This window comes from Salmo salar, chromosome 07, assembly GCF_965601325.2.
Source record: "Salmo salar chromosome 07, fSalSal1, whole genome shotgun sequence".
Taxonomy (NCBI): Eukaryota; Metazoa; Chordata; class Actinopteri; order Salmoniformes; family Salmonidae; genus Salmo; species Salmo salar.
In genome coordinates this window covers 39693492-39713027 of record NC_138297.1, presented here as the reverse complement: position 1 = coordinate 39713027, position 19536 = coordinate 39693492, and the positions used below count along the sequence as shown (strand labels likewise).

Below are 19536 nucleotides of genomic sequence, written 5' to 3'. Positions count from 1 at the left end.
ATATGTCTTTGCAATTAGAAAATAATGTGATGCCAGATGGAGATGGGTAAATTAGACACGACTCCAGTCTTTATATTACTGTAGCATAGGCTATGCTGCAGCAAATGCAGACAGGCCTACCTATCACAAGAAAAGAAAGTTAACATGAGATGATAGGTGTACATGCATTGTGAACTGCGTTGCATACGGCGATGGGCTGCCTGTCCCCACCCTGAGTGTTGATTCATCATGCAGAGGCCGTAGCAAAGCCAGATTTAGACATCACATATAATTTAGCAGGTCTGTTTCATGCTATGCTGTTCATATAGATAATTGATTATAATTTACGGGTTTCTCAGTTATTTATCCTGGTCAAAGGGAGTGGTTTTGGGTGGTAAATCTCATTCAACCCTAGTACGTATGTACACTACCGTTCAAAAGTTTGGGGTCACTTAGAAATGTCCTTGTTTTTGAAAGAAAATCACTTTTTTTGTCCATTAAAATAACATAACATTTATCGGAAATGCAGTGTAGACATTGTTAATGTTGTAAATGACTATTGTAGCTTGAAACTGTAGATTTTTTTTTATGGAATATCTACATAAGCATACAGAGGCCCATTATCAGCTAACATCACTCCTGTGTTCCAATGGCATGTTGTGTTAGCTAATCCAAGTTTATCATTTTCAAAGGCTAATTGATCATTAGAAAACCCTTTTGCAATTATGTTAGCACAGCTGTTTCTGATTTAAAGAATGCTTCTTTAAATCAGCACAACAGTTTTCAATCTGGCCTTCTATAGAATAGTTGAGTATCTGGAGCATCAGCATTTGTTGGTTTGATTACAGGCTTGATTACTAGACGTTGGAGCGTTGGACTAGTAACCGAAAGGTTGCTAGATCAAATCCCAGAGCTGACAAGGTAAAAATCTGTTGTTCTGCCCCTGAGCAAGGCAGTTAACCCACTGTTCCTAGGCCGTCATTGAAAATAACAATTTGTTCTTAGCTGACTTGCCTAGTTAAATAAGGGTACAATAAATACAATTTTTTTGCCAGAAACAAAGAACTTTCTTCTGAAACTCGTCAGTCTAATCTTGTTCTGAGCAATGAAGGCTATTCCATGCGAGAAATTGCCAAGAAACTGAAGATCTCGTACAACGCTGTGTACTACTCCCTTCACAGAACAGAACAAACTGGCTCTAACCAGAATAGAAAGAGGAGTGGGAGGCCCCGGTGCACAACTGAGCAAGAGGACAAGTACATTAGTGTCTAGTTTTAGAAACAGACGCCTCACAAGTCCTCAACTGACAGCTTCATTATATAGTACTCGCAAAACACCAGTTTCAACGTCAACAGTGAAGAGGTGACTCCGGGATACTGGCATTCTAGGCAGAGTTCCTCTGTCCAGTGTCTGTTTTCTTTTGCCCATCTTAATCTTTTATTTTTATTGGCCAGTCTGAGATATGGCTTTTTCTTTGCAACTCTGCCTAGAAGGCCTGCATCCCAAAGTCGCCTCTTCACTGTTGACGTTGAGACTCGTGTTTTGTGGGTACTATTTAATGAAGCTGCCATTTGAGGACTTGTTCTTTGTTTCTAGCCATTTTGAGCCTGTAATCAAACTCACAAATGCTAATGCTCCAGATTCTCAACTAGTCTAAAGTAGGCCAGTTGTATTGCTTCTTGAATCACAACAACCGTTTTCAGCTGTGCTAACATAATTGCAAAAGGGTTTTCTAATGATCAGTTGGCCTTTTAAAATGATAAACTTGGATTACCTAACACAATTTTCCATTGGAACACAGGAGTGATGGTTGCTGATAATGGGCCTCTGTACGCCTATGTAGATATTCCATTTAAAAAAATCTGCCGTTTCCAGCTACAAACATTAACAATGTCTACACTATTTCTGATAAATTTTATGTTATTTTAATGGACAAAATTGTGCTTTCCTTTCAAAAACAAGCACATTTCTAAGTGACCACAAACATTTGAACGGTAGTGCACGTACGAATGAACGAACGGACAGAGTCTGGGGGGGTGTAAATGGTTAAATCAGTGAGGTATGTTCCAACTGTCATTCAGGTGTTAATACACTTAACCCACAGATGGACTTCATTGCTGATGTATAGCTTCATAATCTGTACTGTATTTCAATGGCTTTTGAAGATATTATGCATGGTTTAAATGATAGGTCTATGTGCAGAGAACATACTGAAAGAGTAAGATGACACAAAAATGATCATTTATTTTTTATTTTTATATAGATTAGTACTGTATATTTGAATGACTGTGGAGAGTAGATGTGGTTGAATGACTGGTTGTAGATGTAAGAACCAACATTCTGCATAACCACAGCAACTCGCCCAAGCCTCCCTCATTTCTTCTTTACCCATATCCAGACAGCTGATGTTCTGAAAGAGCTGCAAAATCTGGACTCCTACAAATCAGCCGGGCTAGACAATCTGGACCCTCTTTCTAAAATTATCTGCCAAAATTATTGCAACCCCTATTACTAGTCTGTTCAACCTTTCTTTCGTATCGTCTGAGATTCCCAAAGATTGGAAAGCTGCCGCGATCATCCCCCTCTTCATAGGGGGAGACAATCTAGACCCAAACTGCTACAAACCAATATCTATCCTACCCTGCCTTTCTAAGGTCTTCGAAAGCCAAGTTAACAAACAAATTACCAACAATTTCGAATCCCACCGTACCTTCTCCACTATGCAATCTGGTTTCAGAGCTGGTCATGGGTGCACCTCAGCCACGCCCGAGGTCCTAAACGATATCATAACCGCCATCGATAGGAGACATTACTGTACAGCCGTATTCATCGACCTGGCCAAGGCTTTCGACTCTCTCAATCACCACATTCTTATCGGCAGACTCAACAGCCTTGGTTTCTCAAATGACTGCCTCGCCTGGTTCACCAACTACTTCTCTGATAGAGTTCAGTGTTCAAATCGGAGGGCCTGTTGTCCGGACCTCTGGCAGTCTATGGGGATGCCACAGGGTTCAATTCTCGGGCCGACTCTTTTCTCTGTATACAGCAATGATGTCACTCTTGCTGCTGGTGATTCTCTGATCCACCTCTACGCAGACGACACCATTCTGTATACTTCTGGCCCTTCTTTGGACACTGTGTTAACTAACCTCCAGACGAGCTTCAATGACATACAACTCTCCTTCCGTTGCCTCCAACTGCAACTTAAATGCAAGTAAAACTAAATGCATGCTCTTCAACCGATCGCTGCCCACCCGTCCAGCATCACTACTCTGGACGGTTCTGACTTAGAATATGTGGACAACTACAAATACCTAGGTGTCTGGTTAGACTGTTTCGCAACAAAGCATCCTTCACTCATGCTGCCAAACATACCCTTGTAAAACTGACCATCCTACCGATCATCGACTTCGGCGATGTAATTTACAAAATAGCCTCCAACACTACTCAACAAATTGGATGCAGTCTATCACAGTGCCATCCGTTTTGTCACCAAAGCCCCATATACTGCCGACCATTGCGGCCTGTACGTTCTCGTTGGCTGGCCCTCGCTTCATACCCGTCGCCAAACCCACTGGCTCCATGTCATCTACAAGTCTCTGCTAGGCAAAGCCCCGCCTTATCTCAGCTCACTGGTCACCATAGCAGCACCAACCCGTAGCATGCGCTCCAGCAGGTATATCTCACTAGTCACACCCAAAGCCAATTCCTCCTTTGGCCACCTTTCCTCCCAGTTCTCTGCTGCCAATGACTGGAACAAACTGCATAAATCACTGAAGCTAGAGACTCATATCTCCCTCACTAGCTTTAAGCACCAGCTGTCAGAGCAGTTTACAGATCACTGCACCTGTACATAGCCCATCTTTAAATAGCCCATCCAACTACCTCGTCCTCATACTGTATTTATTTATTTATTTATCTTGTTCCTTTGCACCCCAGTATCTCTACTTGCACATTCATCTTCTGCACATCAATCACTCCAGTGTTTAATTGGTATATTGTAATTACTTCGCCACCATGGCCTACTTATTGATGTTTTCTACTGTATTATTGACTATGTTTGTTTATTCCATGTGTAACTCTGTTGTTGTATGTGTCGAACTGCTTTGCTTTATTCTTTGCCAGGTCGCAGTTGTAAATGAGAACTTGTTCTCAACTAGCCTACCTGGTTAAATAAAGGTGAAATTAAAAAAATGATGTAAGTAATGTTTGTGTGAATGTGGTGGAGAGAAAATTGACGCGTTAACAGGTGTTGTTAGAGAGACCCTCCATGAAGCGCTGAGAACAACCATCTGTACCACTACACTTCGTCAAGGAGAGAAAGACTCCTCAGGCTCTCTTCAAGAACATCTTTCTCTTATTTTTTCCTTGTTTAATAGAAGGCCCCTGCTGTGATGCTGATAGACCCAATTCACTCTCTTTTTCACTCTCTCTCTCTCGGTACAGAGGAGGAGGTGGAGAACTTTGACGTGTCCAGCTTGCAGGAGGAGACTTTGCGGAACATCGAGGCTGACAGTTTCTGGTGCATGAGCAAGCTGTTGGACGGCATTCAGGTATATGGATTCTCCTTTCCGCTGTTTACATTCACTGAGTGCCTGTGTGTGTGTGCTTGTATGTGTGTACCACCGCCCCAGGAGAGAACGGTTAGGCGTGTGTATATTTATGTGAATGTGGAGTAGTAGTTCCAGGGGTGCAGCTATGATGCATTGTGTGTGTTGATTTGGCCACACACATGAATACATACAGGTTTAGTCACAATAGAGTCCCCTGTGTGTAGGTTAGTTGTTCCCTCCCACTTTCCCTCTCTGTTCCATCTCTTCAGAATTAGAGTGTGTGAATGGTACATATTCTCTCTCTGCACTGTACCGTAGCCAGATACAGCCTTTTACCCGTCAGCCTGGTGGCGGGCAGCGTTGAGCATATCACCCAGGGAACTGGTCCGCCTCCTCACTTTCTCGCTCTCTTTGTCGCTTATTGATTTACAGCCATAGCATTAGAGCCGTGTGTGTGTGTGTGCGTGTGCGCCCGTATGTGTGAGAATGCGAGTGTGTGTTTGGCCTTGATGTAATTGGCCCCATATACAGAGGTAGCTAGGCAGTGGAAGAAGGCAGGTAGGTGGCAAGGCTATATTATCCATACAGCCATTCATCAGTGTGTTCAGAGCGGAGTGCTGCTGCTAGCCACACGCCCGACACGGTTCCCGGGTGGTGCCCGCTTCCACCATTTTGTCTCGCTGTGTTTTTTTCTAAACACTCGCTAGGGATGAAATGTTGTGTAATTACACCAGGGAACCAGGGTGCTGACTTGAACTAGTTCTCTCTCTCTCTCTCTCTTTCTCTCTCATTCTTTGCTTTATTGGCATGAAATACAATTTGTAGATATTGACAAAGCAGGATTTAAGTAAGTACATTACATATGGGCAGTATTTCAGTAAGTACATTACAATGCAATGAGGATGCATTTACTTAACCTTTATTTTATCAAGGAGTCATACTGAGACCAAGGTCTCTTTTACAGATGAGCCCTGAATTACATACATTACAGAAAATACACACATCGATATAAATAGAAAATTCAAGCAGAAAGAAAAACACAGACATAAAAAAACAAATGCATTCATCAGTGATACAGTCCTCAATCAGCTTTCTGAATTGCACTCGAGGCACCAAAACATCAAATTGAAGAACATTTTGAAGATTTTAAAACAAATAAGGCTGCATGAACTTAAAGCTGATTTACCGAACTCAGTAGAGACCAAAGGAATTTCCAAAGTTATCCCTGAAACCGGGTGTGGTAACTAGTATGTCTAAAGTTTAGTAAAGATGTTAGGTACAGTGGTACTTTTTGTAAAAGGGATTTATAAATTAAAACATAGCAATGTATCAACCTACGTGACATCAAATAGGGCCAGCCAACTTTCTGGTAGAGAATGCCTTGATGAGCACTAAAATTGTCACCTGTAATATAGCTCAGTGCGCTATGATAAACTGCAACTAACTGCTTTAATGAAGTGGCAGCTGTGTTCATATACAGTTGAAGTCGGATGTTTACATACACTTAGGTTGGAGTCATTAAAACTAATTTTTCAACCACTCCACAAATTTCTTGTTAACAACTATAGTTTTGGCAAGTCGGTTAGGACATCTACTTTGTGCCTGACACAAGTAATTTTTCCAACAATTGTTTATAGACAGATTATTTCACTTATAATTAGAGGTTGACCGATTATGATTTTTCAACGCTGATACCGATTATTGGAGGACCAAAAAAGCTGATACCGATTAATCGGACGATTTTCTTTATTATTATTTTATTATTATTTTTTTATTATTATTATTTTTTTATGCATTTGAAATAGTGACAATTACAACAATACTGAATGAACAGTTATTTTAACTTAATATAATACATAAATAAAATAAATTTAGCCTCAAATAAATAATGAAACATGTTCAATTTGGTTTAAATAATGCAAAAACAAAGTGTTGGTGAAGAAAGTAAAAGTGCAATATGTGCCATGTAAAAAAGCTAACGTTTAAGTTCCTTGCTCAGAACATGAGAACATATGAATGCTGGTGGGTCCTTTTAACATGAGTCTTCAATATTCCCAGGTAAGACGTTTTAGGTTGTAGTTATTATAGGACTATTTCTCTCTTTACGATTTGTATTTCATATACCTTTGACTATTAGATGTTCTTATAGGCACTTTAGTATTGCCAGTGTAACAGAATAGCTTCCGTCCCTCTACTCGCCCCTACCTGGGCTCGAACCAGGAACACATCGACAACAGCCACCCTCGAAGCATCGTTACCCATCGCTCCACAAAAGCCGCGGCCCTTGCAGAGTAAGGGGAACAACTACTCCAAGTCTCAGAGCGAGTGACGTTTGAAACGCTGTTAGCGCGCACCCCACTAACTAGCTAGCCATTTCACATCGGTTACACCAGCCTAATCTCGGGAGTTGATAGGCTTGAAGTCATAAACAGCTCAATGCTTGAAGCACAGCAAAGAGCTGCTGGCAAACACACAAAAGTGCTGTTTGAATGAATGCTTACGAGCCTGCTGCTGCCTACCATCGCTCAGTCAGACTGCTCTATCAAATATCAAATCATAGACTTAATTATAATATAATAACACACAGAAATACGAGCCTTTGGTCATTAATATGGTCGAATCTGGAAACTATCATTTCGAAAACAAAACGTTTATTCTTTCAGTGAAATACGGAACCGTTCCGGATGGCATCCCTAGGTCTAAATATTGCTGTTACATTGTAAAACCTTCAATGTTATGTCATAATTATGTACAATTCTGCCAAATTAATTACCGTCTTTGTTAGGAATACATTTACTTCACACAGTTCGCAACGAGCCAGGTGGCCCAAACTGCTGCATATACCCTGACTGCTTACATGGAACGCAAGAGAAGTGACACAATTTCCCTAGTTATAAGAAATTCATGTTAGCAGGCAATATTAACTAAATATGCAGGTTTAAAAATATATACTTGTGTATTGATTTTAAAGAAAGGCATTGATGTTTATGGTTCGGTTCACATTGGTGCAACGACAGTGCTTTTTTCACGAATGCGCTTGTTAAATCATCACCCGTTTGGCGAAGTAGGCTGTGATTCAATGAGAAATTAACAGGCACCGCATCGATTATATGCAATGCTGGACATGCTTGATAAACTAGTAATATCATCAACCATGTGTATTTAACTAGTTTTGATGTTTTATTGTTTTATATAAGTTAAGTTTAATGCTAGCTAGCAACTTACCTTGGCTTCATGCTGCCCTTGCGTAACAGGTCGTCAGCCTGCCACGCAGGCTCCTCATGGAGTGCAGTGTAAGGCAGGTGGTTAGAGCGTTGGACTAGTAACTGGAAGGTTGCAAAAACGAATCCCCGAGCTGTCGTTCTGCCCCTGAACAAGGCAGTTAACCCATCGTTCCTAGGCCGTCATTGAAATAAGAATGTGTTCTTAACTGACTTGCCTAGTTAAATAAAGGTGTAAAAAAAAATATGTATATCGGCCACAATCGGTGCCCAAAAATACCGATTACCGATTGTTATGAAAACTTGACATCTGCCCTAATTAATCGTCCCTTCCGATTTAATCAGTCGACCTCTACTTATAATTCACTGTATCACAATTTCAGTGGGTCAGACATTTACATACACTTCTGATAGGCTAATTGACATCATTTGAGTCAATTGGAGGTGTACCTGTGGATGTATTTCAAGGCCTACCTTCAAACTCAGTGCCTCTTTGCGTGACATCATGGGAAAACCAAAAGAATCAACCAAGACCTCAGAAAAAATATTGTAGACCTCCACAAGTCTGGTTCATCCTTGGGAGCATTTTCCAAATGCCTGAGGGTACCACGTTCATGTGTACAAACAATAGTACGCAAGTATAAACACCATGGGACCATGCAGCCGTCATACCGCTCAGGATGGAGACGCGTTCTGTCTCCTACAGATGAACGTACTTTGGTGCGAAAAGTGCAAATCAATCCCAGAACAGCAAAGGACCTTGTGAAGATGCTGGAGGAAATAGGTACAAAGTATCTATATCCACAGTAAAACGAGTCCTATATCGACATAACCTGAAAGGCCGCTCAGCAAGGAAGAAGCCACTGCCCCAAAACCACCATAAAAAAGCCAGACTACGGTTTGCAACTGCACATGGGGACAAAGATCATACTTTTTGAAACAGAAATAGAAGTGTTTGGCCATAATGACCATTGTTTTGTTTGGAGGAAAAAGGGGGAGGCTTGCAAGCCGAAGAACACCATCCCAACCGTGAAGCACGGGGGTGGCAGCATCATGTTGTGGGTGTGCTTTGCTGCAGGAGGGACTGGTGCACTTCACAAAATAGATCGCATTATGAGGACGGAAAATGATGTGGCTATATTGAAGCAACATCTCAAGACATCAGTCAGGAAGTTAAAGCTTTGTCGCAAATGGGTCTTCCAAATGGACATTGACCCCAAGCATATTTCCAGAGTTGTGGCAAAATGGCTTAAGGACAACAAATCAAGGTATTGGAGTGGCCATCACAAAGCCCTGACCTCAAGCCTTTAGAAAATGTGGGGGCAGAACTGAAAAAGCGTGTGCGAGCAAGGAGGCCTACATACCTGACTCAGTTACACCAGCTCTGTAAGGAGGAATGAGCCAAAATTCACCCAACTTATTGTGGGAAGCTTGTGGAAGGCTAACCGACACGTTTGACCCAATTTAAACAATTTAAAGGCAATTCTACTAAACGCTAATTGAGTGTATGTAAAGTTCTGACCGACTGGGAATGTGATGAAAGAAATTGATGAAAGAAATAAATCATTCTCTCTACTATTATTCTTTCATTTCACATTCTTAAAATAAAGTGGTGATCCTAAATGATCTAAGACAGGGACTTTTTACTAGGATTAAATGTCAGGAATTGTGAAAAACTGAGTTTAAATGTAGTTGGCTAAAGTGTATGTAAACTTCCGACTTTAACTGTCGACGTTGCCGCTGTAGTCTAGGACTGATAGAAACATCGACTGAATAATCTGTTTTCTACTATTTAGCGAGTGGCAGGACCTATTTCTATAGAAGAAGCCCATTTTTATTTTGGTGATTTATTTTTTATTTATTTAAAATTTGCCGGTATTTCTTTTAGGGGGTATTCTCAGCTTCTTAACTAACTCATCAATATGCTTTTTTTTTAAATAATGAAATACAGTTCATTTGAGTAGTAACAATAATAGTACATATAATCATGTATACAGGTACAACACTACTGTTGTTGTATTGTGTAATCTTCAATAGATACCTTTTAAGATTCTAAAAGAAAAAGAAAGAATGGCAAATAAATAAACAACAAAATGTACATGCATGATGGTTACTATTTATTACTTATAAGTTATATACAATGTATATACTACACGGAATTAATGGTCATGGGATGTCGACCAGGCTATGGCAATCATATACATACTGTATCTCTCGCTCGCTCTTTCTCTCCTCTCACCTCGCTCAACTCGCTTACTTCTATCATCTCTCTCCTCTCGTCGTCTTTTCTGTGCTCTTTGTATCTGTCATTCAGATGGCGGTCTCTCCTCTCCTTCACTCCAGTCTCACTCTACTCCAGAGAGGGCCATTTGTATGCTGGTGACTCACCTCTCTTCAGAGGCAGCAGTACATTAGGATGCACTCCCAGCCAGCCAACCTTTTGTGCTGTTTTGTCCCTAATTACCGCAGTAACTTGTATGTACATTCTCACAGGCACTTATGATTTTCTTCAACTTTTCTTCACATGTAGACTCAGTTATAACCCAGGAATATTCATATATATTCGCTTTTACTCAGTGTTTAGAGGAGTTTGTGTGTGTCTGTGTGGGGCTGTGTCTGTGTGGGGCTGTGTCTGTGTGTGTGTGAGAGACAGGGACTGCCTCTGATTATTGCAGTAGAAAGGAATGCTTACTTTGAAGATTATCGGACACCATAGCATTCTTAAATCTCCATGGAAAGACATAAGATCGTGATGTACATATCATAATAGGTATTAAGCAGTAAACAACATTTTGTATCACAGCAAATTGCTTTTTTGACCTTGATCTTTGGACATTCACGGAAAATACAAAGGATGGCTAACAACACTAAGGATGTGTCCCATATGGCACCCTAGTCCCTACATAGTGCACTACCTTTGACCAAGAAGTGCACTATATAGGGAATACTTTGCCATTTGCGATGTAGCCTCAATGAGGCTAACAACACTAGATGGCCTTGCGCCTAGTATAGAAAGCAGACCGTTATTATTGAAATCTTGGTTTCCTAAAAACTCTAAAGTAAAATTCACAATAACATACAGCTTTCTGCCCTGAAGGCACTACACCACAAAAACACTGCTTCATATAGCAATGTACAATACTCAATGTGTGTCACTTGTCATATTCTCTTTCATTTTGCACCAGCATGCATCAGAATCAAGCATGAGACTAGCTAACTAACCCCATCTTCTGTTTATCTGTTCTTCTATTGGTCTCCTGCACCACTTGATGCAGTTTACATGTCACAATGACCTGTGTGGAAGGAAACATTCATTTCCTTAATCCTTGCTGTTTATGTTGAAAGCATTAGGTTTAGAGACAGATGGAGAGAGACTTTTCAGGCTTTGATTTTGCTCTCTAGAGGCTCTTCGTATGGCACTCAATCAACGACACAACAAGACCACTCCTCTCTCTCTCTCTCTCTCTCTCTCTCTCTCTCTCTCTCCTCTCTCTCTCTCTCTCTCTCTCTCTCTCTCTCTCTCTCTCTCTTTCTCTCACACACACACCACACACACACACACTTGGTGAACTCACACAGCTGTGGGTACACACACATCACCAGCTGTTGTTTTTGATGACTGATATGTGAGCGGTGCAGCCTAAACCACTGTGATTCGCCGAAGCGGGACACGGCACCACGCTGCTGTTTGCTTAACGCCGACCTCGGACCCCTGTGCTGGGCCCTGGGAGACCCCATCTCTGATTAGCACGGCTAGGTGATCTGTAAACAGATGTATGGTGTCATAGACAGGAGAGCAGCTCTCTCAGGGAGGCAAGGGGCCACACATCTTGCTTGTGAAGCTGGTTATCAGAGTTGAAGTATTTTAGTTGGTGTTTATTTGACCAAAAGACCAATAAAGGTGCTCTAGTCAAGTGCACTCACCTTCAAACACTAGGATTTTCTCTTGGAATTGATCATGTATTCAGTAGCAAGACAAAAGAGCCGACATACATCCTTTGAAAACACACTATAAAACACCCACACACAAAGAGGGTAATGGCTTTCCAGACCCCCCACTCCTCTGCTATTTAACCCCTGCACTCCCCATCTCCTCTGTGGCTATGGTAGTAGTGGGTATCAGAGAGAATAGGTTAACGGCTGGGACAGGATGGATAACAAATTAGCAAATTAAGGTGCTAGAGGTGTTCGGGCCCGTAAAGATTGTTTTAGAAACCATTAGGGGCAAAATGATGCGACCCTACCCCTCTCTGCCACACACACATAATTAGATATAGACAAGGTCACATGCACACACACACCCTCTCTCTGGTGCTCCTGTAGGAACTGCTGCTGTCGACAGAATGTAGTAGCATTTACGCTGGGACAAAGGATCCGAAGCACGCTTTTATTAAATCTCCTAAATAAATAGGTCCCTTATGGGGCCCTGTCGCTAAAACACATTCAGTGATATTAATGAGCCACTTGTTTATATAGCCTATTTTTAATGTGCTCTATAGCTAACTTAACAGAGAAGGAAATTGGAAGCATTTACCTCAGAGCCCCTAGAGATTAGTGGTATAAAACACTGTGAAAGCCACTGTGAGAGTAGTATCAGATCTAGAATAGAAAAGGCTTTTCTTTCTTTATTATATTAATGAATTCCTCTCAGCTTGAACTTTAAATGGAGCTTAAATGGCCTTCTTTTTAATTTAGCTTTTCTGTTGTGTTATAAAACTAGTATTGGCATCTAGTTTTACATGGTTGTTTAAAGTGCCATTTGTTCTGTTGTCTCAGTCTTTCAGAATTCTTCTTGTCTGTCTGGATTAGCTGTTTACATTTTTTTCAGTAATCTGCTGCACTACTTAACTAGATGCAGACAGACACACAAACATACAAAGATGTTAAACACTGGCTAGCTAGCCCACACACTAGGGTTGTGCAGTATCCAGATTTCCATATCTTCATACTGTCCTTCTTTCATTCCGGGATTTACGGTATTAATGGCTTAATACACAAGTAATATCACATTTCCATGGTGGCTGCTAGCTAAATATGCTAACGAGTGCAAACAAAAATAAAGAATTGTGAAGACAGGCAATCTAGCTTGTTATGGATAGGGGGCAGTATTTTCACAGCCGGATAAAAAATGTACCCGATTTAATCTGATTATTACTCCTGCCCAGAAACTAGAATATGCATATAATTATTAGCTTTGGATAGAAAACACTCCAAAGTTTCTAAAACTGTTTGAATGGTGTCTGTGAGTATAACAGAACTCATTTGGCAGGCCAAAACCTGAGAAGATTCCAAACAGGAAGCGCCCTCTCTGACCATTTCTTGGCCTTCTTGATCATCTCTATCCAAAACAGGGGATCTCTGCTGTAACGTGACATTTTCTAACGCTCCCATAGGCTCTCAGAAGGCGCCAGAACATTGAATGATGACTTTGCAGGCCATGGCTGAAAAACAGTAGCGCATTTGGTAAGTGGTCGATCTGAGAACAATGAGACTGGCGCAAGCGTGCACGAGACGACTCCATGTTTTCATTTTCAGTCTTTAAACGAAAACAACGACTCCCGGTCGGAATATTATCGCTTTTTTACGAGAAAAATGGCATAAAAATAGATTTTAAACAGCGTTTGACATGCTTCGAAGTACGGTAATGGAATATTTTGAAATTTTTTGTCACGAAATGCGCCGGGCGCGTCACCCTTCGTTACCCTTCGGATAGTGTCTTGAATGCACAACAAAACGCCGCTATTTGGATATAACTATGGATTATTTGGAACCAAACCAACATTTGTTATTGAAGTAGAAGTCCTGGGAGTGCATTCTGACGAAGAACAGCAAAGGTAATCCAATTTTTCTTATAGTAAATCTGAGTTTGGTGAGGGCCAAACTTGGTGGGTGTCAAAATAGCTAGCCCGTGATGGCGAGCTATCTACTCAGAATATTGCAAAATGTGCTTTCACCGAAAAGCTATTTTAAAATCGGACACCGCGATTGCATAAAGGAGTTCTGTATCTATAATTCTTAAAATAATTATGTTTTTTGTGAACGTTTATCGTGAGTAATTTAGTGCTCTTGTCACAAACACACTGAAACCTGGGCCTCTTGCTCTGGTCTAATGAAGGATCTGTCCATGGCCATATAATACATTTTCCTTAACTATATTTTAGTCAGTTATCTAGTAAGCATATTTTATGCTCGACAGTTGAGACATTTGTTTGCCTTTTTGTCACATGCTAATGTAAAAAGCTGGTTTTTGATATAAATATGAACTTGATTGAACAAAACATGCATGTATTGTATAACATAATGTCCTAGGAGTGTCATCTGATGAAGATCATCAAAGGTTAGTGCTGCATTTAGCTGTGGTTTTGTTTTTTTGTGACATTATATGCTAGCTTGAAAAATGGGTGTCTGATTATTTCTGGCTGGGTACTCTGCTGACATAATCTAATGTTTTGCTTTCGCTGTAAAGCCTTTTTGAAATCGGACAGTGTGGTTAGATAAAGGAGAGTCTTGTCCTTAAAATGGTGTAAAATAGTCATATGTTTGAAAAATTGAAGTTTTCGGATTTTCGAGGACTTTGTATTTCGCGCCACGCCCATCATTGGATATTGGAGCAGGTGTTCCGCTAGCGGAACGTCTAGATGTAAGAGGTTAAAATGGTGTAAAATAGTCATATGTTTGAAAAATTGAAATTTTCGGATTTTCGGGGAGTTTGTATTTCGCGCCACGCCTATCATTGGATATTGGAGCAGGTGTTCCGCTAGCGGAATGTCTAGATGTAAGAGGCTAGCTCATAAATGTGTACATAGGTAGGAGCTACCAAATTATATTTTTGGTGAGTTTTGACATTTACAAGCTAAAATGAACAAGAGACATTGCAAATGAACAAAGTTTTGACTCAGGCTTGTCTGAAGGAAGAACGTTACTGGCTCTGGAGCAGCATGTGTACACGCTGTGTCTTTGTCAAGGTAGCAGCGGCAGTTATACAGATGTCGCATCCAAAGGGATTTGGCTTTGCAAACACAGCAGAAAGCTAACACAATTTGATGCGCCGTCACCTTATTAATTCAGCAACTTACTTAGATAACGTGACCCCTAAGTTTAACTTGCTAGTTAATGCAGAATTCAGCTTTTTTTCACGCAGGAAAGAAAGAAAAAACACACAAGAAATATCTTGCTGCGTTTTTTTAAAAGCAGATCTAAAATTCTTCATATTGTAATTTCTGCTCGGCATCACACAAATGTTGTGCTTCAGTTGCACTTCTCCACTAGGATGAGATTTCATTCATGAAAGGGCATTCTATCAGCAGACAGTGCTCTGACTGATGTGTAGATACTTTTCTCCAGTTCTTTTCTCAGTGTAGCCAGACCACTTTCCTTTGGTTAAATGCTAGATTAACTTAGGAAGTGTATCTGCCTACATTCTTTCTATGATAAACATTAGAAATAGGATGCCCATGCATAATTTTTGCAAAAAAAAGACATTGCCTTTTCATCATAAGCTCATTTACTTGTGTGGCTGCCAGCTAAATAGCGTTGCACTTCTGTTGTCATCCGATGAAAATGAAGATATTTTCTGCCAAATGTGTTGCATTAATGTATTTTTATAGCAGCAATCTACCTCTTCAAGCAAAGTGAGAAGAATTAGAGCACCACATTGAAGCCGCCCATCAACACCCGTTCGGGTGGTGTTGTCATCATGTTTGACAGTCTCCTGGAGGGGAAGGAGTCTCTCCAAGAAATGGCCATATCACAGCCTGCCGATATGGACAGCCCCATCAAGAGGATCCTTCTGGATGATGTATTTTGGGAGAGAGTGGTAAGCAGCCTGAAACTCCTGAAACCTATAGCATTAGCCATTGCATGCATTGAGGGAGACAATGCCATCCTGTCTGATGTTCAGACTCTGCTTGCAGATGTAAGAGAAGAAATCCGTACTGCCCTGCCCACTTCACTGTTCCTCCAAGCAGAGGAAACTGCAGTTCTGAAATGCATCAAAAAGCGTGAAGACTTCTGCCTGAAGCCCATACACGCCGCAGCGTACATGTTGGACCCAAATATGGCAAGAGCATCCTGTCTGGTGCAGAGATCAACAAGGCCTATGGTGTCATCGCTACTGTGTCTCGTCACCTTGGCCTGGATGAGGGCAAGGTTCTTGGCAGTCTGGCGAAGTATACTTCCAAGCAAGGGCTTTGGGATGGAGATGCAATATGGCAGTCGTGCCAACATATAGTATCTCATCACCCACCTGGTGGAAGGGACTTTGTGGATCTGAGGCTTTTTCCCCTGTTGCCTCCATCATCCTCCAAATCCCACCAACTTCAGCCGCCTCAGAGCGCAACTGGTCCTTTTATGGGGAGCACACACACCAAAGCACGCAAAAGGCTGACCAATACAAGGGTTGAAAAATTGGTGGCAATCCGGGCAAAATGTAGGCTTCTTGAGCCTGACAACGAGCCATCCTCATCAAGGTTAAAAAGTGACAATGAAGATGAGGCCTATGAGTCTGATGTTCAAGACGTGGACATTGAGGAGGTCCAGGGATAAGACATGGAAGCCTGAGAGGATGACAACCAAAGGTTTAGTTTCTAGACTATCATTTTACAGATGTATGTTGAAAATGTTTTTGGGAGATGCGATGGATCATTGGTGATCATTCAATATTCCCTTTTGTTGTTCAGTAAAATCATCCCATGTGAACAGTCAACTCATTTAATTAAAGTTCAATTCGTAACTAAATTGTTTTTATTTCTATTGGAAGGATTTCATTAATTGCAATTATGTCTACTTATGATAAGGTAAAAGGTTTATGTTTCTATCGCCATATGATATGGTAAATACAGTTGAAGTCGGAAGTTTACATACACCTTAGCCAAATACATTTAAACTCAGTTTTCACAATTTCTGACATTTAATTCTAGTAAAAATTCCCTGTCTTAGGTCAGTTAGGATCACCACTTGATTAAAAAAAAATTGAAATGTCAGAATAATAGTAGAGAGAATTATTTATTTCAGCTTTTATTTCTTTCGTCACATTCCCAGTGCGTCAGAAGTTTACATACACTCAATTAGTATTTGGTAGCATTGCCTTTTAAAATGTTTAACTTGGGTTAAACGTTTTGGGTAGCCTTCCACAAGCTTCCCACAATAAGTTGGGTGAATTTTGCCCATTCCTCCTGACAGAGCTGGTGTAACTGAGCCAGGTTTGTCAGGGCTTTGTGATGGCCACTCCAATACCTTGACTATGTTGTCCTTAAGCCATTTTGCCACAACTTTGGAAATATGCTTGTCCATTTGGAAGAGCCATTTGCGACCAAGCTTTAACTTCCTGACTGATGTCTTGAGATGTTGCTTCAATATATATATTCTTCTCACTTTGCCCCCACAACATGATGCTGCCACCCCTGTGCTTCACGGTTGGGATGGTGTTCTTCGGCTTGCAAGCTTCCCCCTTTTTCCTCCAAACATAACAATGGTCATTATGGCCAAACAGTTCTATTTTTGTTTCATCAGACCAGATGACATTTCTCCAAAAAGTATGATCTTTTCCCCATGTGCAGTTGCAAACCATAGTCTGGCTTTTTTATGGCAGTTTTGGAGCAGTGGCTTCTTCCTTGCTGAGCGGCCTTTCAGGTTATGTCGATATAGGACTCGTTTTACTGTGGATATAGATACTTTGTACCTATTTCCTCCAGTATCTTCACAAGGTCCTTTGCTGTTGTTCTGGGATTGATTTGCACATTTCGCACCAAAGTAAGTTCATCTCTAGGAGACAGAATGCGTCTCCTTCCTGAGCGGTATGCCGGCTGCGTGGTGTTTATACTTGCGTACTATTTTTTGTACAGATGAACGTGGTACCTTCAGGCGTTTGGAAATTCCTCCCAGGGATGAACCAGACTTATGGAGGTCTACAATTTTTTGTTGATTTTCCCGTGATGTCAAGCAAACAGGCTCTGAGTTTGAAGGTAGGCCTGGAAATACATCCACAGGTACACCTCCAATTGACTCAAATGATGTCAATTAGCCTATCAGAAGCCTCTAAAGCCATGACATAATTTTCTGGAATTTTCCAAGCTGTTTAAAGGCACAGTCAACTTAGTGTATGTAAACTTCTGACCCACTGGAATTGTGATGCAGTGAAATAATCTGTCTGTAAACAATTGTTGGAATAATTACTTGTGTCAGGCACAAAGTAGATGTCCTAACCGACTTGCCAAAACTATAGTTTGTTAACAAGAAACTTGTGGAGTGGTTGAAAAACACTTAGGTTGGAGTCATTAAAACTTGTATGTAAACTTCTGACTTCAAATGTAGATATTACTGCACTGTTGGATCTAAAGTCAGCAAAAAAAGAAATGTCCTCTCACTGTCAACTGTGTTTATTTTCAGCAAACTTAACATGTGTAAACATTTGTATGAACATAAGATTCAACAACTGAGACATAAACTGATAAAAGTTCCACAGAGATGACTAACAGAAATTGAATAATGTGTCCCTAAACAAAGTTGGGGTCAAAATCAAAAGTAACAGTCAGTATCTGGTGTGGCCACCAGCTGCATTAAGTACTGCAGAGCATCTCCTCCTCATGTACTGCACCAGATTTGCCAGTTCTTGCTGTGAGATGTTACCCCACTCTTCCACCAAGGCACTTACAAGTTCCCGGACATTTCAGGGGGGAATGGCCCTAGCCCTCACCCTCGAGATCCAACAGGTCCCAGACGTGCTCAATGGGATTGAGATCCGGGCTCTTCGCTGGCCATGGCAGAACACTGGCATTCCTGTCTTTTTGGAAATCACGCACAGAACGAGCAGTATGGCTGGTGGCATTGTCATGCTGGAGGGTCATGTCAGGATGAGCCTGCAGGAAGTGTACCACATGAGTGAGGAGGATGTCTTTCCTGTAATGCACAGTGTTGAGATTGCCTGCAATGACAACAAGCTCAGTCCGATGATGCTGTGTCACACCGCCCCAGACCATGACAGACCCTCCACTTCCAAATCGATCCCGCTCCAAAGTACAGGCCTCGGTGTAACGCTCATTCCTTCGACGATAAGCGCGAATCCGACCATCACCCCTGGTGAGACAAAACCACGACTCCTCAGTGAATAGCACTTTTTTCCAGTCCTGTCTGGTCCAGCAAGTGGGCTGACCAAAGGTGACGTTTTTGCCGGTGATGTCTGGTGAGGACCTGCTTTACAACAGGCCTACAAGCCCTCAGTCCAGCCTCTCTCAGCCAATTGCAGACAGTCTGAGCACTGATGGAGGGATTGGGCTTTCCTGGTGTAACTCGGGCAATTGTTGTTGCCATCCTGTACCTGTCCTACAGGTTTGATGTTCGGATGTACCGATCCTGTGCAGGTGTTACACGTGGTCTGCCACTGCGAGGACGATCAGCTGTCCGTCGTGTCTCCCTGTAGCGCTGTCTAAGGTGTCTCACAGTACGGACATTGCAATTTATTGCCCTGGCTACATCTGCAGTCCTCATGCCTCCTTGCAGCATGCCTAAGGCACGTTCATGCAGATGAGCAGGGACCCTGGGCATCTTTCTTTTGGTGTTTTTCAGAGTCAGTAGAAAGGCCTCTTTAGTGTCCTAAGTTTTCATAACTGTGACCTTAATTGCCTACCGTCTGTAGGCTGTTAGTGTCTTAACGACTGTTCCACAGGTGCATTTTCATTAATTGTTTATGGTTCATTGATCAAGCATGAGAAATAGTGTTTAAACCCTTTACAAGGATTTTTACGAATTATCTTTGAAAGACAGGGTCCTGAAAAAGGGACATTTAT

At 41.4% G+C, this 19536-nt stretch overlaps 1 protein-coding gene across 2 annotated transcripts in view; it reads left to right on the top strand.

Moving 5' to 3' along the window:
- The window catches only part of LOC106609109 (TBC1 domain family member 22B), a 186020-nt gene that overhangs the window by 77951 nt on the left and 88533 nt on the right, over nucleotides 1–19536 (top strand). For both annotated transcript variants that reach the window (XM_014207531.3, XM_014207530.3), the window contains exon 10: nucleotides 4426–4532. In XM_014207531.3, coding sequence (XP_014063006.1) covers nucleotides 4426–4532 — 107 coding nt within the window. The remainder of the gene's footprint in view (nucleotides 1–4425; nucleotides 4533–19536) is intronic.